Genomic DNA, 27,671 nt, shown 5'->3' on the forward strand with positions numbered 1-27,671 from the left:
CCGGCCTGTTGGTAAACAGATCGCCTGCCTGCGCGTGCCGCGTGCGGAGACGGCGGCGGCGGCGGCGGCGGCTTCGCTGAAGGGACGTTGGAGCTTTGCTTCCGGGCAGCCGGGTAAGGCTGCTGTTCGCATGCCTCGCCACTCACCGGAATCCTCCGATGTCCTTAGCGAGAGGCAGAGCTGGCGGTTCCAGCGCGGTGGGCGCGCGTGGGGGCGGCCGTGTCTTCCCCCGGTGCCCACCTGCCTCAGCCCGCGAGACTGGCTTGGGGGCCGGGACGCGCGCCTCAGCCTCCCCGGGGCCGGCCGTGCGCCGCGTCCCTGCCTGCTTGCTCGTGGTCATTTCTTGCATTCCTTTCCCTGGCCCCCGGGTCCCCCTGTGCTGCTGTGTCCCAGCCAGCGCCTTCAACTGACCCGGGCTGCAGGTTTATCTCAGAAGTTGGACTCCTTTGTCCCAGCCTTCCCCGCTTTATTGGGGTGACTTTGCAAAAAAGCCCTCTTGGTCCTCCCACCCCCCATTCCTTTTTTTTTTTTTCTTTCTTGGGTGCTTTTCCAAGACCCCTGGAATGGTGCGTGGTTCAGGCTTAATGTTAGAAACTCTGCATTTCCCATCCCTCTCCCTGCTGCACGCACTTGCAGATCTTGGTATCAAGAAGAAGGTTTAGGGACTGCGCGCAGCCTCTCCGCCCTGGCCTGGTCTATAGCCGCTCCCCAGGAAAACGTGTACCCACAGACTTGGGTTTGGGGTGTGTGTGATAGAGCTGGGCATGCCAGGTCAACCCCATTGCAGGAGGATTTGTGCTTGCACAACTGCCAGCTGTTTTCTGCAGTTGGGGGTCTTGGGAATTAGGGAACATTCATGGGAGTTGGGGAAAATGGGGGACATTCTGAAGGCTCATCAGGGAAGAGATTGTGTGTGTGTGTGTGTGTGTGTGTGTGTGTGTGTGTGTGTGTGTGTGTGTGTTGCTGGATCACAGCATGTTTAGGTTTTGGCCAGTGGCTTCTGGCATTTCCTTAAGCCTTTACAATCCTGCACACAATGCAGGATGGTTTTAATTTGGGACTGTGGGTACCTCAGAGGAAAAGAGAAGCAGGTGGTTTGAGCGCTTAAATTGGGGTTCTCACTCTTGGAATTATTGTCCTTTGGATAATTTTTTATGGGGGTGGGATGGGCGTGGCACCTGCTAGTCCTTTTTTTGACCCCTGTAGCCCTACCAATTCGCCCCCCCCCCAATCTCTCAAATACTAACAGATGTTTTGACAACTGGAGATGTTTCTAGACATTGCCTAGTGTACCTTGCGGGAAAGAAGTTAGAACTACTGTGGAAAGACTGAACAAGCCTCTGCCAGGCTACCGGGTAATGAGCTCCTCATGTTTAGGTCTAATAAAAGACACTAGACTGGACCTTTATGCCTGCACCAGCGGAAGATGATAGAGAAGCTCGAAACCTGTGGGTATTTTCTGTGCCTGCTAGATGCATGGCAGTGACTAGGAGGTTTGGTGTCTTGGGACTTTGTGAAGACTTTTGAGGAAGATCATAGGGTTATTGTTGGAGGAGGAAGGTTGGGCCAAAGGGCTTACTTACTCCTTGCATTGTGATGAGAGCCCACCCCTAATGGTAGCGTAGTTTTTACATGAACATATAAATTTAAGCCCTGTGCAAAAACAAACAAACAAACAAAAAAAAACCAAAAAAAACCCCTCCCTTTTTGCTGAAATCTCTCTAGTGTCTTGGATTTTTTTTTTTTTTTTTGGTTTTTGGGCCACACCCGGCGTGCTCAGGGGGTTACTCCTGGCTGTCTGCTCAGAAATAGCTCCTGGCAGGTACTGGGGACCATATGGAACACCGGGATTTGAACCAACCACCTTTGGTCCTGGATCGGCTGCTTGCAAGGCAAACGCCACTGTGCTATCTCTCTGGGCCCTAGTGTCTTGGATTAAGTAGGGTGCAGTCCTGTGGAAATGAAGGAGTGAGGGTTTATCCAAATTTCAAGGTCCTTGGACAGCAGTATGAACACTGGTGTTGTTTGTGGAGTTCTTTTCTAGTTACTAAAGCCTCTTTGTCACTAAAGTTCATCTTGCTTTTTGTATGGAGAAAGATTCTTCTCAGTTTAGATCTGACCTTCAGTCTAACCTGCAGTTTATTCCCTAAACTTTGAAGTCTCTGATTGCAGGATAATGTAAAAACAGTGATTATTGCATGGAGGCAAGGAAGCATTTCCTAAGTCCTCCCCCCTTTTTTTTTGTTCTTGTTAATTGGTCTTACAAAGATATACCAGAATTTTTTCTTAACATTCTTTGGTCAGTTGGAGCTGGTCTTTGGGTGAACTGGAAGGTTCCTTGGATATTGGTGTTCCTTTCATGCCTTTATTAGACCTTTATTTGTTTTGGAATAAGAAGTGCTCAGGGCTTACTACTAGCTCTGCATTCTCAGATCACTCCTGACAGTGCTTGGGGGAAGTATTTGGTGCTGGAGGTTGAACTGGGGTCAGCATCCATGGAAGGCAAATGCCTTACTTGCTGTGCTATATCTCTCTGACTTCCCGTTGGTTGCCCCTACCTAGGAAGGAATCTGGACTGGCAAGTCACTTCTTCTTTCTTAAAAAGAAATAAATGGGAAGTGCCAGACTTGGAACAATTTTCCACCAAGAGCCTTTGATACTGAGTCATTATCTTTGTCAGTTGAAATAAGAGCTGTGTGCAAAATTAGACAGGAATATTTGGAAAGAATAGTTTTGATGTGACAGTGTCATCTGAAAATAGTCCCTGCATTCTTAATAAACAACACCAGGAACTTTAAAGTTTATTGATGGGAGAGTTTGTGGGCCTTTTACCTCTTAGAAGGAGAAGTCTCTTAGTCCCTGAATTAGAATCCTAATTGCAAAGCTTCTCAGAGGGTTTTCTCAACCCTTTCACTTTGCATTCCTGAGTGGTTATCTAAGACTAGTCCAGAAGTAAGTCATTTGATGTGGGGTTTCAGGTCTATGAGCTCTTGACTTTGCTCTGAGATCAAGGCCCCACAGAATATTTCAAGTTGAAAGTTACCCTGAAAATCTCTTTTCAATCTTCTTGGTTTTTATTTTTAGCATGCACGTGTAGGTAGAGAAGGGATCATAAAGAAATAGAGCATATTACACACAGCTTGGTGTATCTTAAGAGTTCTTATAGTTGAATAGTGACTGAGTTCTTGTCTCAAAAACCCTTGCTTTTAAAATTGTCCCTTGGGGCTGGAGCCAGTAGGATAGTGTAGTGTTTTTCAACCTTTTTGTGCAAAGGCACACTTATTTTTTTTGTTTGTTTTTGGGTCACACCTGGCAGCGCTCAGGGATTACTCCTGGCTCTATGCTCAGAAATCGCTCCTGGCAGACTCGGGACCATATGGGATGCCAGGATTCGAACCATCAACCTTCTGCATGAAAGGCAAATGCCTTACCTTCATGCTATCTTTCCAGTCCCAAAGGCACACTTTTTTCATGAAAAAAAAAAAAATCACGAGGCACACCACCATTAGAAAATACTAAAAAAATTGAACTCTGTGCCTATATTGACTATATATAAAGTAATTCTCTTGAATAGGAATCAAATAAGCACAAAAATTATTTTATAATTACTTTATTATGAAATAAATCATTAGAATATAATGATTGTTCTATTTGTGAGCCAAAGCCGCATGTTATGGATGAAATTGGCATTTTTCCAATGGCCACCAGACACACTAGTATGCCTAGGCACTGTGGTTGAAAAATGTTGGTATAGTGGGTAGAGCACTTGCTTTGCATATGACAAAACCCGGTTGGATCCCTGATTTCTCATTTGGTCCCTGAACTCTCTACCCACCAGGTGTAATCTCTGAATTTCACTAGGAGTAAGCCTTGAATGGAGTGTCTCCATGACCAAAACAACAGAAAATGCCCTCTCCAACAGGGCTGGAACAAAGGGGCTACATTGACTAAGGCTTGGGTGTCCTTACTCTGGGAACCTATAGTAGGGATATGAAGATACCACCTACATATCCTCAGTGTAGAAGTCCTAGGTCAAACCACTTCTGGCTTATAGAAACTGGGAAAGCTTCTTAGAAGAGATAGTGTACAGAGTTGGCCAACCAGGGGTCAGTACTTGTCACCAATTTAATTGTTTGTTTGTTTGTTTTTTGGGCCCCACCTGGTGATGTCCAGGGGTTACTTCTGGCTTTGTGCTCAGAAATCACTCCTGGTAGGCTCAGGAGACCATGTGGGATGCTGGGAGATTATACCTGGATTGGCCACATGCAAGGCAAGTACCTTACCCGTTGTGCTATCACACCAGCCCTGGAATTTTTTTCCCCCACTTGTGCTTTTGAAAAGCACAGTAAAATAGTAACAACAATGTGAAAGGGATTTTGTGCTCACTTGTGCTTGGTCATTGCACATCATACTGGGGTGGAAGCAGGTGTGAGTATGTTTTGAACTCTGTATAAGTAAATCTAGCCTAGAGCCCATGTCTAAAGGACTAGGCTCAAAAGCCTAGTACCCACAATTACCATGAGATGTTCAGGGTAAAGGGGCTATTGATAAAGGTTGTGGTATACATTTGTCCCTCTCATTTGAGTTATTGTTTTACTAGCATCCTAAGGACATCTCTCTGAGTCCCTCTAAAGACTGCCAAGACTTCTGTAAATCAAAACTGTTTCCTAGTTACTGAGTAAAAATGCGAAGGCCTGATTATTCCAGGCCTTCCTGATCAGCATAGGAGTGCTATAGGAGATAAGAATGTGAAAATTACTGAAGAATCAGAGCATCTGGCCCTGAGCCATGGCCACTTGGTTTTAAAGATAATCTTTGCATCAAAACAAAACCCAATTCAGGCATGGAGTAAACAGCCAGGATGGGTAGGATTGGAGTAAGGAAAAGGGGAATTCAGGGCAAGAGCATTCAGAAGCAGGGAATGTAAGTGATGGGAGTCAGTTTTGGCTGAGGTATTGGGGAGTAAAGAGATGGAAGATGTAGTTGAAGTAGTCTTGAAGGGCTTTGTAGGCCAGGCCAAGGCATGTGGTTTTGGTTCTGCAGGCTGAGAAGAGGAATGGTTCATGAGATGACAGCTGTTTTCTCCTGCAGCTCCCCCTTCGCACTCTTTCAGCCTGTCCTTCCCTCTGTCTCTCTCTTTGTGAGTAGAGTTGTCTGTTGAGGCTCCTCCTTCATCTGGATTTACTTACTGATAAAAAAAAAAATTGGAGTTTGCATTTGGGGTTGTAATGACAACCAGTTGTTTGTGTTCTGTGTGGTGGCAGGATTTAACCATTGATGCATAAAGTAGTTACACCTAGGGATGTGGCCATGCTGGTGATCAAGGAGGAACAGTGTCATGTGACATGATTTAAGCTCCTTCTAGCTCTAGCTTCCATGGGGTGGGGGTGTGGGGTTCTTGCTGTCATGGGTGCCTGAGGTAGGCCTGGCTACAAAACTCAGTTTACCTTGTTGGTAGGATTGCTGTGGTTGGGAAACAAAATCCTCTCATCCTGGAGCTGAGGAGCTTTCCAGATGGCCTATTTAGCTGGCTTCAGGAATATTTTTTTTGGTGGGGGCACACCCAACATTATTCTGAGGTTACTGCTGACTCTGCACTTGGCAATCACTCTAGACAGGATTGGGGAACTGCATGGGATGGCCAGGGATTGAACCCAGGTCGACGACATGCAAGGCAAGTGCCCTACCTGCTGTACCATTGCTCCAGCCCTGTCTTCATAATTTTTGTTTTGTTTTGTTTTTTGGCCATACCCAGCTGTGCTCAGGGGTTACTCCTGGCTTTGCACTCAGAAATCGCTCCTGGCTTGAGGGACCATATCGGATGCTGGGGAATCGAACATGCATCCATCCTGGGTCAGCTACGTGCAAGGTGTCCACGTGTGTATCCAGAACTGAAGGGCAAGGAACTGGAGGTTGGTGGAGGAGGGCTGTCCAGGTCTGGGAAAGTGCAAGGAGCTCAGAGAAGCATCTAGAGTAGCACCAAGGCAGGGCTGAACAGAAGAGGGGCCCTACGGAGCTTAGCTCCACTTGAGGCCTCAGATTAGAACCTGCCCACCTTCTTGGTGGGATTGTACTGGGCCAGGTCAAACCATATCAGGATACAGCAGCCATTGCTTCAGCAATAGATGCTGATTTTGTAGGAGTGACTCCAAATTTCACTGCACAGGGCAGATGGGGTGGGGGGAGTAGAAATCAAAGGGGTGGCAAGCAGCTTGCACTGGGCACTGGTGATAGTCTGCATGCCAGCTCTGGTCAATTGGCTGGATCAAGGGCCCCAGGTTGGGAGAACACTCATACAGGCAAGTGTCCTGGACAAAGTGCTGTCTGCACTTTTAAAGGGACAATGGTCCCAATTAAATCTATACAGGTAGGAAATACCCTGATGGTATCCTGGCTGGTTTTGATGGAGCAGCAGGAGTTTTGCTTCCAAGGACTGCACTATTGGTACAGCTTGTCATCAGGGCCTGCTTTTCCTTGTAGTGCTTGGAGTCCCTGCAGATGTTCAGCCCATATGCAAAACCCATATTTCACAGGAATTGACCAACCATTGCTTGAGTCTCTCAGTAAGTGCTCATTGATTTAAAGATATATTGTTGATGTGGGCAGGTTTCTTACCTACTTGTCTCTCAGTGCCTGGGCAGTAAAAGAAAATGACTGGAGCTTGGAGTTGGGTGGTGAGCCTACCAGCATGACCAATGCAGGACTTAGAGATCTTTTCCCTGCTGAGTTTTAATGATCTTGTCAGCGATTGTGGACATAATACCTCATAGGATCAGGAGTCAGAGACTGTTAGCATACAGGAGGGAAGTAAGAAAATAAAAGCTTTCCTGTAAGAAAATAAAAGCTTTCCTGTAAGAAAATAAAAGCTTTCTTGTTGGGGCCGGAGCGATAGAACAGCGGGTAGGGTGTTTGCCTTGTACGCACTCGACCTGAGTTCGGTCACCGGCATTCCACATGGCCCCCTGAGCATGCCAGGGAGGCGTCCTGGGCAAAGCTAGGAATTGCCTCTGAGCATAGCCGGGTGTGGTTAAAAAAAAAAAGACCAAAAAAAAAAAAAAAAAAGCTTTCTTGTTATTACCATTTCACTGAAAATTTAAATCTGAGAGGAAATTATGGGGGATATTATTTGACTCCTTGCTACCCCCAGCTTGTGCTCACTGTCTGAATGCAATACATGCTATATTAAGGTTTGAATGTTGACCTGAGCCTGGGAAAGAAGCTTATTAAGAATGAGGTGTGTTATACCGAAAGCTAGTACTCTGAAATTAAGAATCAGATTAGAGAAGTAGCTGAATAGTCTGTGAGAAAGTGTGATATACAGGAGGCCTGGGGTTTGATTCTTGGCATCTTATGGTCCCCTATCCACCACTGGAATCAACCCCAAGCATAGAGCCAGGACTAGCCCCTGAGTACCAGATTATAGCAAAACGACACAAAAATCCCCAAACAAAAAGACTCAGGATGTGTTTGAGCTACTGTGGAATAGCTTTGTATTCTGCCTGGTTTTTGATTGGTGCTCAGTACTTTTTGTAGGGTGGTCAACTTAGATAGTGAAGAATAATGATCTGGAAATCATTGTAGAATATAGCCTTTCCCTCCAACCCAGTGATTTGCCTTTTGAAAATTACCACTGGGTTTCTAGGACAACAACAAAAACTCTGCATATAGTTCCTAGATCTCATGCTAGGTCAAGGGCAGAGAAACCCTGAATCTCTTAGGCCAAAGGAATTCCCTTTCTAATTTCCCCAATACTTACTGTGCCTATTTGGAAAAAAAAAGGAAGTACAAAACCTTGCCATACCAGCCCTCCTTCCTTTATTTTTTTATTTTTTCTTTTCATTCTTGTGGTTATTATTTGGTGATTTTTTTTTGTTGCAGGGTGCTTTTATTTGTAGTTACTGGTTTTTATTTTTTTAATTTATTTTGTTTGGTGTTTTTTGGCTATGTTTTTCTTATTTTTTCCCTTCTTATAAATTGATATTTATAACCTCTAGTGGACTCCTCCCAGTTTTTTTTTCTTCTTCCAATAGAACCACACAACTTGAACCATCTATCTTGTTCTGCCTCATGAATTGGGGGTGGGGGGAGAATGGATGGTGCCAGGACCAAACAGTCTATGAACACTGAGTGGAAATAAAAAATGATCACACTTAAATACCAAACCCAAAGTCAACAACAATAGAATTGATACCCTATCTACAACAAACTATACACAGAGGGGAGAAGTTACACTAGCAGTCAGGGAAGCAAATAAGGGACATATGGGATGCATGCTGGTAACAGGGGTGCAGGGAGGACAACCCAGGTGGTGGGAATGGCCCTGATTCATTGTCACTATGTACTTAAATACTACTGTGATAGATTCGTAATTCACTTTGGTCACAATAAAAGTTATTAAAAAAATGAAATACAGGAAGATCGCTCTGGTAATGGGTTGTGTCTCTGAGGTTTGGAGCCAGGAACTTGTGCTATCCCTCGTTCACTGTCCCTGAAAATGTCCTGCAGAAATCCCATATGCTGTTTGCTTCCTCAGGAGAGGCACTGGCCATAGTGAACCTTCACTGTGAGAATTAAATCCTGCTGTTTCCTTCTCATACTGTAGCACTAAATAAACTACAGTGTTCTTCAGAGAGCTGAGGCTTATCCTATCCCTCTGGCCCCAACGTGCTGCAGTCTGATTGTGAATATGGGTTGTGTCTTGTCTCACCAAGTCACCATCTGCAGCTTCACCAACTAATGATTCCTAGGACCTACTGGGTACCAGACACTCAGTGCCATCAGTGTGGAGTCCTGCAGATGGGGGCCACTTCTGAAAAATGATGAGGACCTAAGTCAAGCAAGGGTCTTTAACTGAGGGGGAAGGGCACAGGCAGGATTTGAAACCAGAGTACCTTACTCAAGGGCATCTTGTCTGCTCTAAGCAGTAAACTTGGAGGACATTTTACAAGAGACCAGAGCTGCTGTCAGGACTTCTTGCTTGTCTGTCAACAGGTACCTGTGCCCAACTGCATATAAGGCCATAGAACTCTGTACCTCCTCCCATGCTTTGGAGCCCTGGGCCTATGCAAGTCCGTTCATGGCCTGGCTTCCTCTTGAGATTGTCCTCAGAGACTGGGACTTCTAGGGCTTTATAGTTCCTTCTCCTGTCCATGGCCTGACTGGGGCAATATATTCTTGAATCCTCAGAGTATTTTTTAGAGGACTCCCAACCATTTCCCAGGAAGTCAAGGCATATGGTACTGCTCCATCCCTGAGCAGTACCTGGGTTTACCCTGGATGTGCTTAGGGAAATTCCAAGTCTATACCTGGCAGTGTTTGGGGCTGGGGGACCATGCAATGATGGGCATTGAACTAGGGTTGATGGTATGCAAGCAAGTGTTCTAACCCCTGCACTCCTCTTTTGTCATCCTAAGAGTATCTTAATCTCCCAATGGGCAGAGGAGACTAGAAAGCTAAACCATTAAAATATACCATTTGGCTGGTTTTCTCCTCTTAACTAATAAATATGTGCCACATTGTTAAGCCATGATAGACTTAAGTACTAGTTCTATTTATAAGTTGTGTGATCTGGGCAAGTTACTAAGCCTATTTATGCCTTGGCTTCCTCGTTGTAAAATAGATGTAATACCATTATGTGTTGAGATCATGAACCCATGTGCTTTTATAACAGAGCCTGGCATATTCTAAACTCAGTAAGTAATAACAGCTATAGATTCTCTCATCTCATTGTATTGCTCTTCATAAAAGAAAAATAGCTGGTGAAACATAGGGCAGGTTTAGGCTCTTCCATCAGCTCTTCTATCCCATGTGTGTTAGCACAGTGTATTTTGGGAAGGTTGTGGAAGTTTGACCCATACCTGGCTATGCTCAAGGCTTACTCCTGGCTCTACACTCAGGGATCATACCCGACAGAGCTCTAGGGACCTGCATGGGATTGAACCCAGGTCAGCAATGTGCAAGGGAAGGGCCATACCTGCTATCCTGTCATTCCAGTCTCAAGTATATGATTTTTAAACAGTTCCAAGAACAATTCCAACAGCCTGGAAGCAGCTTTTTGAGTGAACATGAAGCTTTTAACCTTGAGCACCAAAGCAGGTTTGAGCTTCTTAAAGCCCCGGACCATGTGTTTAGTTGCATGTGGGACTCAGGTAAGCAGCCTGTACTCATACCTGACTGCCAGGGGCCTTCTAGTTGAGGTGTTCTGTGTTCAGCTTATGAGGAGATGGAAGACATAGTTCCAAGTACCCCTGTCTCTGAGATCTATAACCTCTTTTCCCCATGCACTGCCACTGCAGGGGCTTTCATTAGAATTTGAAAGTTGGACCAGAGAGAAAACAGAGGGTAGGGCCCTTGCCTTGGCCTATACCTGATGCAGATTCTATCTCGTGAGCCCTACCAGTAGTGATCCCTGAGCACAGAGCCAAAGTATGCCTAAGCATTGCAGAGTATGACCCCCTTAACCAAAACAGAAAAAAGAAAAAAACACTATGAAAGGTAGCAGCCAAGCACTGATTAGGCAGGAGGTGATTTATTGCCACTGTGTGAACTGACAGTGCCATTTGGCAGTTTAGTGGGAGACAGTGGGGTGGGAAGTATGGGTAGCAATGATATAAGTGTGAGTCACCTGGTGGTTTCTGGTGATGGGCAGCTCTGCTGAAGTGGGGTGCAGGGAAGAGCTGGATGATGGTAGTGATCTTTCCATATCCCCATGGACAGTGGCCCTTACATTTCTTTTTTTTTTTTTTTTTGGTTTTTGGGCCACACCCTGTGCCGCTCAGGGGTTACTCCTGGCTATGCGCTCAGAAGTTGCTCCTGGCTTCTTGGGGGACCATATGGGACACCGGGGGATCGAACCGCGGTCCGTCCTAGGCTAGCGCAGGCAAGGCAGGCACCTTACCTCCAGCGCCACCGCCCGGCCCAAGCCCTTACATTTCTTACCCTTGCTTAGAATGTAGGTTGACAAACTTGCTTTAAAGGGACAGAACATGTTTTTGGCATTGTGAGCCATTGTTGTCTTAATTCTGCTCTCAGAGCTAAAGAAGCACTTCCACTGGTGTTATTATCTATCATGTCTATAAGTTATGAAAAGTACATATGCAAACACATGAACTGTTGACAGTTTGAAAATGAGTGAGCATGTTTGTGTCTCAGTAAATGTTAATTACAGAAATGGGTGACAGAACTGAATTTGGCCCATGGATTGTCATTTGCTGATCCCTAGCCTTGAAGGACACTAGTCATATTACAAGTCATTTCTTTTGGAAGAGAAAAAATATGGTTCCTGCACTTGCAACATGATTCTAATCTTGGAACCCATTATTTTTTGGCGAGGGTATGAAGCATCCATGTATTATATCTGTCTTTTTATGCAGAGATCAGTATTAAACCTTTGCTTGCCTATGCCAAGTGATTTTTTCACTAGTTGCTAAGAAGGACAGTTGAGCTTGTTTCCCCAAAATGGGATGGCATTGGTCCCCCCAAATGGAGGCCTGCTGGCAGCTGTCTCCTGATGAAGGACAGTGGCTAGCCAAAGGGGTGGATAGGCTTATTTATGGCACTTAAATCTGCCATCCAAACTTCTGCCCATTTCTCTCTGGACAGACATATCAGGGGTGAGGAATAGCTTCTTAGAATCATGTTTGTAAGCTTGCTTCTCTTTTTAGTTTTATAATTCATTTTTATTTTAGAAACACACGTTCTTTAGTGAAACTTTAAGATAATGAAAATGAAGACAGGAGCTGGAGTTATAGCACAGTTGGTAGAGTGTTTGCCTTGCATGTGGCTGATGTTGGTTTAATCCCTGACATCCTATATGGACCCCCTGAGCCCTGATGGGTATGGCCTCCCTCTTCCCAAAAAAGACAGTAAAAATAATCTCAACTTCTCAGAAGGGAAAAACATTTTCCATATGTAAAGTAATTTTTTTTTTTTTTTGGTTTTTGGGTCACACCTGGCAGTGCTCAGGGGTTACTCCTGGCTGTGTGCTCAGAAATAGCTCCTGGCAGGCACGGGGGGACCTTATGGGACACCGGGATTCAAACCAACCACCTTTGGTCCTGGATCGGCTGCTTGCAAGGCAAACACCGCTGTGCTATCTCTCTGGGCCCGTAAAGTAATTTTTTAAAAATTGAATTACCATGAATTATAAAGGTACCTTTGTACCTTTTGTGTACCTATCTATGATTGGGCCAGAGTGATAGCATAGTGTTTACATAGTCCTTACACTTGGTTGACCCGGGTTCGACCCCAAGCATCCTATAAGGTCCCCTGAACATGCCAGGAGCGATTTGTGAGTGCAGAGCCAGGAGTAAACCCTGAGTATCCCTTGGTGTGTCACACACACACACACACACACACACACACACACACAACCCACAAAAGATACTTGTGATTGATTTTCAGGTGTACAGTGTTCCAACAACACTCATCCCTTCACCAGTTGTCCCTTACCCTCTACCATTGTCCCCAGTTGCCCTCCTGCCCCCAAGTCTGCCTCTGTGGCAGGAACATTTCCTCATTACAGTTTTCCCCTAACTTATCACCTCCCTCTTCTCCCTCTTCTTTCTTTTCATTTACAAGGAAGACTAATACTGTTTTGTGACTAGTTATGTCTTTTTTGGGGGGTGGGTACCTAGCGATGCTCAAGGGGTTATTTCTCTGTGCCCAGAATTTACTCCTGGCAGGCTTGGGGACCATATGGGATGCCTAGCATTGAACTCAGGTCAGGTCAGATGCAGGCAAGGCAAACACCCATCACTAACTGTCTTGAGGCCTCCCCCTGCAGAACTCAGGAAGGGCGGTTCGCAGTTGGATATTTGATCAGGTGGGATGACCAGGGGTTGAGAAATAGCTTCGAAGGAGGTATTCTCGGGGTTACTCTCCCATAATAAAGACCTGACTCCCCCTGTCTAGTACTGACTGAAAGAGGTTGCTTTTCTCTCAATTTTTGCTTTTTCATGTGTTTGGTTGCTTTGAAAACTTGATAGCATGTCAGAATCTCTGAGGCTGCCCTCAGAGACCCAGAGGCCAGACCTGGCTTGCATATGAGCCTGAGGCTCATGGTCTCTGGTCTGGGAATTTCAAGGCTGAGGCAGAGGGCACATATATGGAAATTTGTGAAGCTTGAGCTCAGAAGTTTCCATCATGTCCTGTACAGAGGCCCTCAGTGAGTCCCTGGAAGAAATGGCCAATGGAATTACATTTTCTTTTTTTCTTTTTTTTTTTTTTGGGTTTTTTTGGGCCACACCTGGCAGTGCTCAGGGGTTATTCCTGGCTGTCTGCTCAGAAATAGCTCCTGGCAGGCACTGGGGACCATATGGGACACCGGGATTCAAACCAACCACCTTTGGTCCTGGATAGGCTGCTTGCAAGGCAAATGCTGCTGTGCTATCTCTCCGGGCCCAGAATTACTTTTTCTAGAGTAAAGGAAAAATGTCTAGCATATAAAGCAGAAGTTCCTAAATTTATTTGGCTTCCCATCCCCATTTTAGGAAAAGAATCACTGAGTACTTCTCTGGAAATTGGCTTTTTTTTGAGCAGGCAAGCAGAAAGCACACTTCAGTTGCACCTGGAATGACAATGGTCCCCCTGGATCATTGACCATCTCAGAGTTCCATTTTAGTGTTACAGATTCCCAGGCTTTCATTGCTGCATCCAAATTCATTCTTGAGGACACTGAGCATTTGCTTAATGAGCTCATACATTGTCTGGACTTGGTATCTCCTTATCGGAGGAGACAACAGGGCATATTCTGATTGTAAATAGGGAAACTCTCTCCTCCATATTAAATTTCTTCTGTGGGTCCTGAGCAGAAAAGTAGAGAATATCTTTTTGGTTTACACCTATCAGAACTATCTGTGCCCTCTATTATCGTATATGTGTGCAAATATATGCTATTTTTGTTTTGGGGTCACATTCAGCAATGCTCAGGGTCTACTTGTGGATCTGCTGAGGGGACCTATGGTTCTGGAGATCAGAATTAAGCTTCCTCTATGCAGAGCATGCGCTCTAGCTTGGTGAGCTGACTTTGGGGCCCTGACTGTTTTGTATTTTGTCAATAGCAGATACTCATTTCCCTCTGATAGCACAGACCGGGTCTGTGCATGTTGCATGTTTTGACTTTTGGAAACTGGGGTTGACTGAAGGTCCTTGGGCACTGATGTTCTGGAAAGATTTTTTTTCTGGCACTGATCATGTCCCACCCCTGGGGTAGTCTCTTTTTTGTGAAGTACTCCCTGCTATCGATTTATTTGTGGGTAGTTCACTATGTCCTAACCTAAGCAATGTGTGGAGAAGTTTGGTTTGACCCTGCACATCACTCAAATATTTGTCTAAGAGGGGCCACAGGACTCGAGTTTGAAGTGTACAGCCATGTGTGAGCCAGCACAGTGACAAACATTGATCAACAACCAGTGCAGCCTTATTACAGAGCTGTGAGGAATGATGAAATCACATTATTTTGCTGTAGAAAGCCAACAGTACCAGGCAGAGAAGCTTTGGAGGCAGAGGAGTCTGAAACCAATCTTCCTCTGGTCTTCCTCAGAGGCCACCTTTCTGGAGGGCAACTACTTAGCAAGGGCTGGGGTACCTTTCCCACCCCTTTGCAGGTGGCAAACACTCTAAGGACAAACTGGCCACTGCCCCTCCCCCCCAATTCACAGGAGAAGGCAAAGTTGGAGACCATACTCACAGGCTGAGGATATTTAGATTCTGTTATATAAGTGCTGTGCCCCTACACCCCCATCCTGCCCAGTGCCCCACGCATGGGAGCCATTCAAAGTTTGTTTCCAATCTTGGGCCCTGCTGATCTCGTTTCTTCCCGATAGCCTTGATCTGATGGGGGAGGGTAGTGAGTCCAAACAAGCAATCACATCAGCCCAGAGTTTGGGGTTTGTTGCCTTGGCAGTGTGAGCCCCCTGCCCTGATGTGGCCTTTTCTCTTTTAGTTCTGGAACAAGACTACCATGTTGGGGGATGCCATCCTGGTGGCCAGAGGCCTTGCCAAGCTGACTCAGGCCACTGTGGAGACGCACTTGCAGCATCTGGGCCTTGGTGGGGAGCTCTTCACAGCAGCCAGGGCCCTGCAGTCCATGGCTGTGGAGCAGATGGGCATGGTCTTGGGGAAGGTACAGGTAAGGAGGGCAGTGACCATTATATGTGTGAACTGGGCTTTTTGGTGAGTTTAGGGAGCTGTATACCCAGTATACTTTTAGGGCCAATAGCCGCCTGGCTAAACTCACCTGCTATCCGTGTGGGCTAAGGTCCCTGTAGGGCTAGATGCTGAGTGTGTGACTCAGGTTGTGATGTCTAGAAGAAACACAGAAGTAGGAAGTCCTGAATTGGGGGCCCAGCCTGTGTGTGAGTCAGGATGCGGAGAAAATGGCAATTTCTGAGCATTTGCTGAGACCCACAGGAGAGACAGGACCCATGCCCGTCCCTCTGTCAGCATTCATTTTGTTCAGGACCTTTCCTGAACAGAGAGATTTTTAATTTTGGAAATTTGAAAAATATACAACAAAAAAGGAGCAGTTGCCCGAGGGATGGCTAGAATGACTCCTCTGGGGCTTCTTGCTCAGAGGCAAACAGTTTCTCTGAAAGAAGCTCTTCTAAAAGCCTCCCGGCCCTGGCCATGTCCCCATTTACCGGACTGTGGAAGCCCTACTTTGAGATGAGGAAGTAGCAGAGAAGATTCAGGAATTCAATCAAGTCCATTCCAGGATTTGGACTTAGAACCTGGGCCTGCAGGTCAGGTCTTTGATACCAGGAAAATCTGCAGTAAATGTTGCAAGAATAGCTGCTTCCAAGCTTTCAAAGATAGCCCTACTGGTCCTGGCAGAGACAAACACTCCAGTCTTTTAAAAGGATGCCTCTGACTGACAGGTGGCAACAGGCCTACTGTGGCACTGGCTGAGGGGAAAGTGCTTAGCCCCATGGTGTTGCCCTCACTAGTGTTTGGTTTGCCTTGATTTGTCCTGGCATTTGGCCCTGTTCTACTTCCCAAAGCTCTGAGGCCCTGTGTGCAGGCCCCAGTTTGCAGGCGAGAAGTTTGGCTGAGTAGTGGTAATAGTTTGGCTCTGTTCCTGCAGGTGCTCAGGGCCACAAGGGCTGGCTCACCTTCATGAAAGAGTAGAAACAGCCGGAGTCAGAACTCATGGCTTTGGCCAGAGAGGTGCCACTCACTTCCAGAACTGATCTCCAGAACTGACCTTGAGCTGGAGAGTAGCATGGTGACCTGTGGCTCAAGGGACTTTGGCTGGGCTCTTGGCTCCACTCACACTGGCTTTTATTTCCTGCAGGGTCAGGATAAGCATGAAGAGCCCTACCCGGAGAGCTTCGATGACCCGGAAGCAGAGTTTCACTTCTCAGGCTCTGGGGTCCAGGAAACGTCCAATGATTCCTCTGCAGCCTTGGGCCCTGACCAGCACATGGGCTCTGCCCTAGAACATACCCTCAGGGAGGGGCCGGCTCCTGCCTATGTTGCCAGTGGACCCTTCAAGGATGCTGGGCTCACTGGCCAGGCTACACCCCCTTTTGGCAGGGTGAATGCAAGGTTCTTTGTAGACCTCAGACACCCACTCCCTGCGTGTGGCCTGCAGCGAAGGTTCTTCCACCAGGACCAGTCCTCAGTGGGGGGCCTCACGGCCGAGGACATTGAGAAAGCTCGTCAGGCCAAGGCCCGCCCTGGGAGCAAGCCCCACAAGCAGATGGTATGTTGGTGGGAAAAGGATGGGTTTCCCTCAGTGTGAGGATTCCTCTGAGAGGCTGCTGTCAGGAGGAATGGGGTGGGTCTCTGTTGTGGGGGGTGTGCTGCTAAGAGGACCGCTACATTTAGTGGGGGGAGCTGTGGGGAGCAGCCTGTCCCTGCAGGTTGGTCCTGTTTCATTTGCTGATTCCAAGGCCTTGCTCTTCTCTAGCTCAGTGAGCGAGCACGGGAGCGGAAGGTGCCAGTGACCAGGATTGGGCGGTTGGCCAACTTTGGAGGTACAGTGTTCTGGGCCCAGGTGACCTCTTCTGCCTGGGCTTTTTGATATGGGGGAACCCACATGAATGAGGGAAGGGGATAGACAGATGTTCTGTATGTGGAGCAAGTTGGAGGATGTGAAGCATTCCTGTGTATTTTCCTCGGGGAAATGGTCCAGCCCTAGCTCCTCACAGGGGTGGCTGAACCTCCATTCCACATTCGCGAGCTGGTGTGTTCGCAACACCCTGATGAAAGGTTGGACTGAGTGCAGGCTTCTCACACTTCAACCTGGGAATGGCCATGTGGGGCACAGGTAATGGCTAAATGGTATGACAGTGGTACTATTCAGTGCACTCTGTCCAGCTGAGGGTTGGCTCAATGACAGCATTATGTAATGAAGATGCTGTGGGGGGCGTGGAGGGCTGAGCTCCCTCCAAGGTCTGCATCTCCCACTATACATACTTTGTTTTCAGGAAACAGATGGAGACCTGAGCTTCTCTGCATGCATGGGCATTTGAGTTCTGTTCTAGGACTCTTGCTCCTTCTTTCTGCCCCTAGCAGTCATCCGAAAGGCTATTTTAGCTGAGAGGCAGCAGAAACCCAGATTGAGTGCCTCCCAACTTGTCATGCACTGTGCAGGATTTTGTTTCTAGCATATCTGTGAGGACTTGCACTCTCCCCATGCCGTGAGGGGCACTGAGACAGTTGGTGAAGTTTCCAATTACATTGACATGGGAAGTTGGGTCAGAGGTCCAGTTGCCAGTTGTCTTGGGCCTTGTGCTCCTGCAACTAGACAGGAGTTCAGCTTCAGGACAGCTGCCTGGGACCTCACTTCCGCATGTAGTGGTCTGAGTCCTCAGGGCCTGTCATCAGTGCCCCTTTCTGCAGCCTGGGGGTGGCCAAGGAGAAGTAAGGACTGGCACCCAGAGGTCTTCCCACCCTGGTCTTAGGTCTAGGCTTAGAGACTTGGACCTAGAGACCCCAGAATGGACTCTGGGGCACCCTTCCAGTTGACTTCAGATGCTGTGGATGCAGCTTCCTCTCCAGGTTCCCTCTTCTCCCAGGGCTGGGTAGTGGAGGGTGCAGGGGTGGGCTGAGAGTTCTAGTTAGGGAAGAACTGGTCTCTGGAAATATAAGAGCAGAAGGAGTGTGAGTGGGGATGTTACTTCAGTGATGTTGCGCCAATGGAATGCCCTATGCCTTACTCTCATGCTGGGCTTCTGGTGGGGAATGGCCAGTGCACTGAGTGACTTCTAGCTCTTTGGCCTGTTTCTCCCTCCCAACGGAAGCCTGATTATTGGCAGTTGATTTTATTTTTCTCCCTCTGCTCACTCTGGCCTCTCACACCCCTGGAGGGCCCTTTTGGAGAAGGCCAGTGGTTGTCCCAGTGAACAGGACCACAGCCTGGTGCCAGACCCAGCACCCTTTGCTTGGGGATGCCCTGCTCCCTGCCCCTCCCCTTTGCTCTCTTGCTTGCAAAACCCCTGCTTGTGAGAGGAACGGTTTGTTTGGTTGGTCGGGAACTGCCTTTGAAGGAGGCCATTGCCTTTTTGCAGCAGGTTCTGGAGCTGGTTTTCCTCTGGGGCATTCTGGGGAGTTCTGAGAATGTTTTCAGCTTGGCTTTCCTGCCAATTTGCTCATGGTTCACTGCAGCAGGAGCTCCTGAGGCCAAGGTCAGGGCTGGCCTTGGCAGGGCTGGTGTTTGCCACCTGGACTGCAGGGGAAAGTGTCAGTTGGCAGCACCTCAGGTCTGGCAGGGTGCTTGTTAGGTCACAGAGGAAGCCTGAGTCTACTTTTGTGGAATGTTATTTCAGTGCTTTGTTTACCTACAGTTCCTTGATTTTGGCAGCCTTTGTGCCTAGCCTAGAAATTGTTGGGACCATCCTAAGAAAGGCTAGAGTATCTAGCCTTTAGAGAAGGGTTTAGCGGGAATGGAGTCTTCAGGAGGGCCTCAGTGGGGCCTGCCCATGTCAGTACCCACGAATAACTTTTAATACTATCTGCTCTTTCATGGGTTTGTCTTTGGACCTGAACTTGGCTGTGAAAATCTAGATTCAAAGAGATAGTGTGATGGTACTGTAGTTGGAAGGTTCTCACTGACTTTGCTAGGTCAGTGTACAGGGTAGTGTGGCACTAGGTAGGCACTAGAGGGTGCATGATGCTTAATTGGAGACTGACTCCCAGACCCTGGTGGTGGTGTTTGGGGGTAGGGTGGGGTGGGCAGAGAAGCCAGGCCCTGAGGTTACCCCTAAGAGCTGTTCCCAGAGGGGTGGTTGAGTGAGGCTGATTATTTTGGCCCTGTGTAATTTGGGCTTGTCTGGCAAGCTTTTTGGATTGGGAAGCGCTCACCCCACTGCGGGCTGCCTGACAGCGTGATATTCTGCACTTGTTAGAGCCATTCTGCTTTGAATAGATCAAGTTAAATAAAATATACTATTACACTTGTTTCACTGGCCTCTCGGTGCCTTTTTGTTGTTGGTTTTTGGTTTTTGAGTTACACTCCTAGCTCTCCTGCTCAGGGATCACTCCTGGCAGGGCTCAGAGGACTTTTATGGGGTGCTGGGGACTGAACCTTTGGTGGCCACTTGCAAGGCAATTCCTACTCACCATATTACTGTATTATCCCCCCTCCCCTTTTTTTAACGTGGCAGAATGTTAGTGCAGTGTGTGTCAGGCACCTCGGCAGAATGAGGCTGAACCTGTGTCTTCCATCCCTGAACATTCCTCTTCCTAGTCTCCCCACTTCATGGCGATGGGAGGCCACACCCTTGCGAATTGGTAGGGATATCCTACTGCAAAGCAGTGTTTAAAATGGGGTTACCTTCTGTTACCATTTTTGTAAATGGAGTTATCATGGGGTGGGTGTTTCAGTACATTTACAGTATTGCCATAAAGCTAATTTATGGATCCTTTGGATGCTACAGAGGCCCCTGTGTTTCCTGGTCTGGTTTGAGTCCACCTGTTGGGTGTGGGGGCATCTGTCTCCCTACTAACAGGACTGAGTTGTCCAATCCCACTCATTGGGGTCTCCTGGTATCCTGCTCTGCCCATAGGGGCTAGTTCAGACAGAGAGAGGAGGTTGCTCATCTGACACTACATTCAGAAGGTTCAGCTCACTTGGGACACAGGTGCCACTATGGATGCCTGAGTCCCAGATTCTCCAGGTCTCCGCCTCCTACTGGTGATTGCTCCAAATACTGCAGCTTCTTCAGGGTGCTCCTTACTCTTGTGGTGAAGTCTGGGACAGGTTCCAGATCTACACATGGGCTGGGATGTGGGGGCTGTCCCCCAAGAAGTCCTCTCCTGTCTGGATGCCCTTGGTTCTCAGACCAGTCTGTTATCCTGTTTGCAGTGAATCCTCCCAATGCCTTTCCTAGATGTCTGGTGTGGGGTACATGTGTAAGTTCCCTGAACCTGTAGGTCAGCATAGGTGATAGGGACAACATTTCCATGAAGGCCTTGACCCCAGAGCAGATGTAGCTTCACAGCAGGTGCCACTGCCTGCTGCCCCCAGATGTGTGTGAGGTATCAGGGTTGCCAGACACATATGTGTCACCTCCCTGCAGGTCTGGCTGTGGGTCTGGGCTTCGGTGCCCTGGCTGAGGTTGCCAAGAAGAGCCTTCGCCCCGAAAATGCCACAGGTGAGTGAGATCCTCCACTGGGGTGGAGAGGGGGCCCCTTGGTCCCTAACCCCCACAGATGCTGAGTGACAGGTGACGAGTGTCTGTGGCCACTTGGGCTTTTTTGATGGGGGGTTGCCTTGTCCTTGCCGCCTGGCTCCCCTGACTGCTGTTGTCCCCAGTCTCTGAACCTGCAGGATCCCCATTCTTGTGGCTGGGTCAGGTGTCCAGGCTCCCCATTTGGCTGTGGGTAGGGGTGTGAGTGCTGCTAGGACAGACTCATTTGGCCCTCTGTCTATGCCTGGTAGCCTGGTTCCTCTTGGGGCTCCCCTGTATCTTGCACCTCAGTCAGGTTAGGGTGCTCCCCCAGCTGCAGCCCAGATCAGTAGAGAAGGCTCTACAACAGCAGGTGCTCCTAATGCTGCTGCTGGGACCTGAGAGTGCCCCCAGACTCCCAGGGTGTTACAGGGCTGGGCATTGCACACATTGCTGACAGTTGTCTCCTGGGTGGTTTTTCAGAAAGAATTAGGAATTTGGGCAGTGGGGGTGGGCCTTCCCCCATGACACTAAGGGGATACTGGCTTATTCCAATGTCTTGCCGTCCCCTCTCCTTTGGGGCCCCAGTGATACCTTATTGCTCTGTTGCTCTGCAGCCCTGGAGTGCTAGCTGCTAGCCTGTGGCTGGGTACCATGGGCTCCAAGGGTGTGGGGGCTCCGTGGACACCCCCTCACCATCAGGCTTTCTGTACATGGGGGTGTCCTGTCCCAGGCTTGTGTCTTGGGAGCCTGGAACATGGAGCAAGCCAGGGTGTGCTTGATCTCTGTGCTGAGGTGCTTTGAGAAGCCAGCCTGAGTTTTTCTGAAGTTGCGGCTTTTTTGAACACCCCACACTGGCAGCCTTCATCCCATGGGGCCAAGCAGAGAAGAGGTCACATTGGCTCCCTGTTCAGGGACAGGTACTGTTTGTAGCAGCAGGCCCTGGGGCATTGACTCCAGAGCCCCAGCCCCATATTCTGACCCCCCACTCCCTCAACTTAGCTTCCTGAGCAGGCGCCAGGACCTTAGAACCTGGTGGAGGCTGGTCAGCCTGGCTGAGCTCAGTCTAGAGGCAGCCCTGCCAGTAGAAAGACCTTTGTGTGCACTTCAGAACTGCCAGGCCCAGTCCCAGGCTGGGCTTCTGCCTCTGGCCCATGTGGGACTTGCTAAAGGCTGGGTTTTGTCCCCCCCAGTCTGAGGATTGCTGCTCTCACTCTAGGTTCTCAGGCCAAGGGAGTCCAGTCTTTGTCCTCCTGTTGGGGGTCCAAATATTCATGGTGAGGGGTATCTGGGGATCTTGTCTGATCCTGTTCTGATGTGGCCTTATTGTGGGTTGATACTTCCCTGACCACTAAATATTGTTTTGAGACCCCTTCCCTCTCCTATTCCACCTATGTGCCCTCTGGGACCCCTAAAAGCAGTTTTCCACAGGCTGCCCTCAGAGCTGGCAGAGCTGGGCGTCTAGACCCTGCCTTCTCAAATCTACTCCAGCAGGGCCAGGAGCCCCATGTTCCTGCTCAATGTGGGGGTGGTCTCCCTCTGGCTGCTGCCTGGCTGCCTGGTAACTGTTCCCTCCTTCCCTGCTATTTCAAATGTACTGGACAAAGGTTACCTGTACCCTGACATCCTTGACTCTCCCTGGGGCCAGCTGGCTGTAGAGTGGCATGGAGGCAGCAGCTGGTTGTCTGCCCTTGACCCTGTGTTCTTGGTTACCTCAGGGGTCATTGTTTGTACACTGGGGTGATGGGACAGTGATGCAGGAGACCTTGCCTCAGGGCTTCCCTCATGAGGTCTTTGAGATCTGAGACCCAGAACCTGCAACAGTTCCTCCTAGCTGCCTGCATCTCTCCTGGCCAGGGATTGATGGGCAAGGAGAGACTCCATAGACACCAGGTGTGCATGCATATGTGTCATGTGTGTAGGGGTACAGTGAACATACCCCCTTGTTCTCATGTTGCCCTTTATGGGGATCCCACACCACCTGGGGCCTGTGCTCATGCGGGGTTCACCCACAGCCCCGCTGCTCCCTGCCTCCAGGGAAGAAGGCTGTGCTGGATTCCAGTCCCTTCCTGTCGGAGGCCAACGCTGAGCGCATCGTGAGCACACTCTGCAAGGTGCGCGGTGCCGCGCTCAAGCTGGGCCAGATGCTGAGCATCCAGGGTGAGTGAGGGGTGGCACCTCGGACCATGTAGGGCCAGGCAGGAGCTGGGCTACCCCGAGCCCCTCCACGAGCTGTCGGTGTTCCTGACCATTCTTACATAGGAACCTATAGTTGTTTCTTTTGTTTCATTGGGGGCCTTTTTAGGATCTCTGGAATGTTTCTTGGTTTAAGATTGTGAGTCCTGAGGGTTAGTTGGGGGAGGTCAGAACATGGGGTGTTTGGCCCTAGGAGGGAAGTGGGGGGGTGGTTGTGGCTGGGGTGGCTGTTGACTCAGTGTGACCCCAAGAGTAGAGCTGGGTTTAAGGTAATAACCTCAGGGCTTCTGAAGGCATCAGCATCCCACTGCTACTGAATGAAGGACATGCCAAGGTAGCAAGGGTGAGGGGTGCATGTCTCAGGGGCTTGTGCCCAGTTCCCCATGGCCTGTGCTGGACATGGACACGCCAACAGGATCTGCTTACAGGCCCTGTATGACACAAGTCAAGAGTCTGCTGGAGGGGCCCGGAGAGATAGCACAGCGGTGTTTGCCTTGCAAGCAGCCGATCTAGGACCAAGGGTGGTTGGTTCGAATCCCGGTGTCCCATATGGTCCCCCGTGCCTGCCAGGAGCTATTTCTGAGCAGACAGCCAGGAGTAACCCCTGAGCACCGCCGGGTGTGGCCTAAAAGCCAAAAAAAAAAAAAAAAAAAAAAAAAAAAAAAGAGTCTGCTGGAATGTCCCAGGTTCTGCAGGGATGCCAAGTCTTCCTAGGAAAGTCCTCATGGGTGGGGCTGCGTGCATGGTCAGTGCATGGTGGGCCCTTTTAGTGGTTTCCTAAACATGTTTTATTGATTGATTGCCCCTACCCAGAAATTCTCAGGGCTTTTTCTAGGCTCTATGCTCAGGGATCATTCCTGAAGTGGCTGGGGGTGGGGAGGAACCATCTAGTGTGCTTGGTACGAAACTGGGTCAACAAGACAAATGCCTTACACACTATACTATTGCTCCAGACCTCGTAAGGGATCTCCTGCTTGTGTCCCAGTGTCACAGATAGTCTGGCACATGTTGTTCCCCTGCATACTCCCTAGTTTGCTCTCTCCTGCAAGCTGATGCGATGTCCCCAATATGAAACCTATATGCCTGGGGACATAGGGAGCCCCCAGGCCCAACTCTGGGAGATGCCTAACTATGGGAGAATGGTGCTGCCTGGAGCCCCTGCAGCTGCCCTGGGGTAATGCCCGGCATCCTGTCACCCTTTGCCCTCTAGATGACGCTTTCATCAACCCCCATCTAGCCAAGATCTTTGAACGGGTGCGGCAGAGTGCAGACTTCATGCCATTGAAGCAGATGACGGTGGGTAGACACTACAGTGGGTGGGGGGTGGGAGCTGTGTCTGGGCTCTTGGGCCCCCACACTGCTCTGCTAAAGCCTCCCGCCTCTCTCCAGAAAACTCTCAACAATGACCTGGGGCCCAACTGGAGAGACCATCTGGAGTACTTTGAGGAGCGACCTTTTGCCGCTGCCTCCATTGGCCAGGTGCACCTGGCCCGCATGAAGGATGGCCGGGAGGTAGCCATGAAGATCCAGGTAGGTGCTACCTGCACTGTAGCATCCCACTTTTAAAAACCATGTGGCCTGGTTTGAAGCAGCGGGTAAGGCCAGGAGTCTGTGGGGATTTCTCCTGTCAGTGCTCAAGCCATTGCATTATTTGAAGACCTATTGTGTGGAGCGGTTTGAATATGGGGGGCACAGCTGACTAGTTGTTGATTTTGGGGCCCAAGCGGGGTTCATAGGAGCCGGGCTATGGGCAGTTCCTACAGGGGGTGAGCAAGAGAGTGTCCAGTTGCAGTAGGCCCAGGGGTAGTGGCAGTACCCATATCCGTGAATAGCTCCCATGTCTTGGGTGGGGACAGAACTGGGAAGCAGCAAGGTGTTGAGAGTGGGGCCCCTTGTGCCATTTTTGCACTCTGCCATCTACCCCCTTTTGTCCCTCTGCAGTACCCGGGTGTGGCCCAGAGCATCAACAGTGACGTTAGCAACCTCATGGCGGTGCTGAGCATGAGCAATGTGCTCCCTGAAGGTCTGGGCAGGCGATGGCACTAGCATGGTGCTGCTTTTTAGGGGTGGGACCCAGCCCCTGACCTCCTCCTTGGGGGACCCATCCCCCTGACACTTTCCTCCTGGAGCAGGCCTATTCCCTGAGCACCTGATTGACGTGCTGCGGCGGGAACTGGTACTGGAGTGTGACTACCAGCGTGAGGCCTTGTGTGCCCGCAAATTCAGGTGCACCTCCCCAGGAGATGCGGGATACTCCCCTAGCTCCAATCTGGGTCTGTGCTGTTTCTAATTTCCCGCCCTTCTAGGGAGCTGCTGAAGGAGCATCCCTTCTTCCGTGTGCCTGCTATTGTGGATGAACTGTGCAGCCCCCATGTGCTCACCACCGAGCTGGTGTCCGGCTTCCCTCTGGACCAGGCTGAGGGCCTGAGCCAGGAGGTTCGCAATGAGGTGTGTTTCACGCTGGCCTTGCACCCTGGGGGTTGCTCCCTGGAGACAGTGTTGGCCTGGGGGTCCTGGGAGCTGAGGAAAAATCAGCTGGTATCCAGGAATTCCAAACTATCCTGTGTGTGGGCCAAAGACAGTGAAATAAATGGAAGCTTAGGCACACAGGCTGTCCGGTGCCCTCGTGACTGGGCCTCCTGCTTGCTTGTCCCCAGATCTGCTACAACATCCTGGTTCTGTGCCTGCGGGAGCTGTTTGAGTTCCACTTCATGCAGACAGACCCCAACTGGGCCAACTTCTTCTATGACCCTCAGCTGCACAAGGTGGGTCCAGCGTGACCCACATGGGTCGAATCCTGCCCCATAGTGGGAATGAACCCCCCTTCAGCCCCCCCCTTTACACTTGCCCACTCTCAGGTGGCTCTTCTGGACTTTGGGGCCACACGAGAGTATGACAGAACCTTCACGGACCTCTACATTCAGGTGGGTGCTGGGCCCCCCAACTCTGCTCAGTGTCTGCTATGACATGCCATCACTGCTTATCAGGCTCACAATATGTGGTCTTCAGGCCAGGGGTCTCAGAGGGAATAAGGTTAAAATGGGGTGGCATGAGTACTTGGGGACTACTTTGTGTGGCCCATGGGGAACCTCCTTCATTTCCCCCAGATCATCAGGGCTGCTGCTGACAGGGACCGGGAGGCTGTGCGGCAGAAATCCATAGAGATGAAGTTCCTCACTGGCTATGAGGTCAAGGTGAGCTCCCAGGATCTGGGATTCCTACAAGGCCTGACAGTCCTGACAGGAGCGGGCCAGCTCCTGGGGCTACTTTCCCTATGTGTGGGGAGCAGGGTCTATAGGCTGCCTATTCCTGTGGGACCTTATTGATCAATGATTGGATTTGGCGATGGTGGCAGGAAGGTCACGTTGTTGTGGTTGGGTTCCCCAGTTACTCATAAGGAATTGCCAGGATGCTCCTGAACAGGTATTCAGGGCCTTGGTGGAAATCTCATCGCCCGTCCTGGTAAGGGGTGGCATCCCTTTCCTGTCACTGAATCCATGCAGGAAGCAGTGCTTCCACTCCCGACAGTTGGCGTTGAGCAGACCAGCCTCATGGCTCCACCACTGGGAGCACAGGCCTGGCTCAGGCCACAAGCTGAGCTCCAAGTGGGAGGCTAAGGAGTTCGGATGCATGCTCACAGGCAGGCTCAGTCCTGCCATGGCCTCCCTTTTCCCCAGCTAGCAGAGCCCCTTCATACATCAGTGTAATTTGCCTGACCCCACTGGGTGTAGATTTTAGGCCTGTGTAGTAAGTTAAAGGGAGACATGACCCTCAGCATTGGGCCATGTTGGGACCCACTGGCTGATGGGTGCCTTTCTTACAGCTTGTCACCCTACCTCCTTTCAGGCCATGGAAGATGCCCACTTAGATGCCATACTTATCCTGGGAGAGGCCTTTGCCTCAGAGGAACCCTTTGACTTTGGCAACCAGAGCACCACTGAGAAGATCCACAATCTGATCCCTGTCATGCTGAAGCACCGGCTCATCCCCCCACCTGAAGAGACCTATTCCCTGCATAGGAAGATGGGGGGCTCCTTCCTCATCTGCTCCAAGCTGAAGGCCCGCTTCTCCTGTAAAGCCATGTTCGAGGAGGCCTACAGCAATTACTGCAAGCGGCAGGCTGAGCAGGGGGCCCTCTGAGCACTGAAACTTGGTGTCTGGCTGTGTCATCTGACTTGTTCCTGGAGTGGTGGGTGGCCTTTGAGGGGGCAGATGCAGACAACTCCTGGGCTTCTGAAGCCTATCACTGGTATGTGCATGGTTTCTAAGGCGAGTGTTAGGGCTGCTTTGTGTAAAAGTGAAAACAAAACTCCAGCCACTTCCTGTCAATTTGCTTGTTCTTTCATCCTTTGAAGTAACTATAGAAAAGGGAGCTGTTTTTTCTCCCGTCTGCTGCAGTTTTTCCTAATGGAATTTTGAAAGCTTATGTGCCATAAGAACTCCTGCCACCAAATGAGAAAAACACTAAAAAAAAAAATCTCAAGCAAAATAGGGCTGGAGTGATAGTACAGCAGGTACAGCGCTTGCCTTGCATGCTGCCAACCAGGTTCTATTCCTGGCACCTTGAAGATTCTGCCCTTTCCTCTCTCATCTGAGCAGGGATAGCATTGTGAGCGCTGACAACTGGAGGTTTCCAGAGATGTTGCCCTGAAGAAGGGTGGAGGCAGCTCAGGAGAGATAGTGACATGAGATCTCTGCTAGAAGGCTGGAGTGGGCACTTCTTCACTGGCCTAGAGAGCCTATGTAGATGAATGACAGATGCCATCTCCTTAGACCTGGGGGTTATTCTGACTCTGAATTTTGGTACAGTTCTATTTGTAACAGATTTTTGTTTCAATAAAACAAAATCCTTGACAGTGA

General features: G+C 49.4%; 1 protein-coding gene and 1 pseudogene across 2 annotated transcripts; one reads left to right on the forward strand and one right to left on the reverse strand.

Annotated features, from left to right (window-relative positions):
* COQ8A (coenzyme Q8A) lies at positions 1-27,671 on the forward strand. 2 transcript variants are annotated; one of them, XM_049776477.1, is made up of 15 exons: positions 1-113; positions 14,945-15,130; positions 16,295-16,705; positions 16,913-16,979; positions 20,526-20,600; positions 22,653-22,775; positions 24,022-24,107; positions 24,201-24,341; positions 24,753-24,834; positions 24,944-25,037; positions 25,118-25,259; positions 25,469-25,576; positions 25,670-25,735; positions 25,919-26,005; positions 26,658-27,671. In XM_049776477.1, exons 2-15 carry the CDS (start codon positions 14,963-14,965, stop codon positions 26,949-26,951), a joined length of 1,944 nt encoding a protein of 647 aa, XP_049632434.1. In that variant the 5' UTR covers positions 1-113; positions 14,945-14,962; the 3' UTR covers positions 26,952-27,671. The 2 variants fall into 2 exon arrangements, with proteins under 2 accessions (XP_049632434.1, XP_049632435.1); XM_049776478.1 differs by having other exon boundaries at positions 25,922-26,005.
* Positions 5,969-10,702, reverse strand: LOC126014244 (folate receptor alpha-like; annotated as a pseudogene).

Source organism: Suncus etruscus, chromosome 7 (genome assembly GCF_024139225.1).
Source record: "Suncus etruscus isolate mSunEtr1 chromosome 7, mSunEtr1.pri.cur, whole genome shotgun sequence".
Classification (NCBI taxonomy): Eukaryota; Metazoa; Chordata; class Mammalia; order Eulipotyphla; family Soricidae; genus Suncus; species Suncus etruscus.

What these genes read in the sequence shown, in the direction of transcription:
- COQ8A (XM_049776477.1), top strand. Translation starts at nt 14,963, where the DNA reads ATGTTGGGGGATGCCATCCTGGTGGCCAGAGGCCTTGCCAAGCTGACT. An exon ending in TGGTCTTGGGGAAGGTACAG is followed by an intron (nt 15,131 to 16,294) that starts GTAAGGAGGGCA and finishes TATTTCCTGCAG; the next exon opens with GGTCAGGATAAGCATGAAGA. An exon ending in TTGTGTGCCCGCAAATTCAG is followed by an intron (nt 25,038 to 25,117) that starts GTGCACCTCCCC and finishes CCGCCCTTCTAG; the next exon opens with GGAGCTGCTGAAGGAGCATC.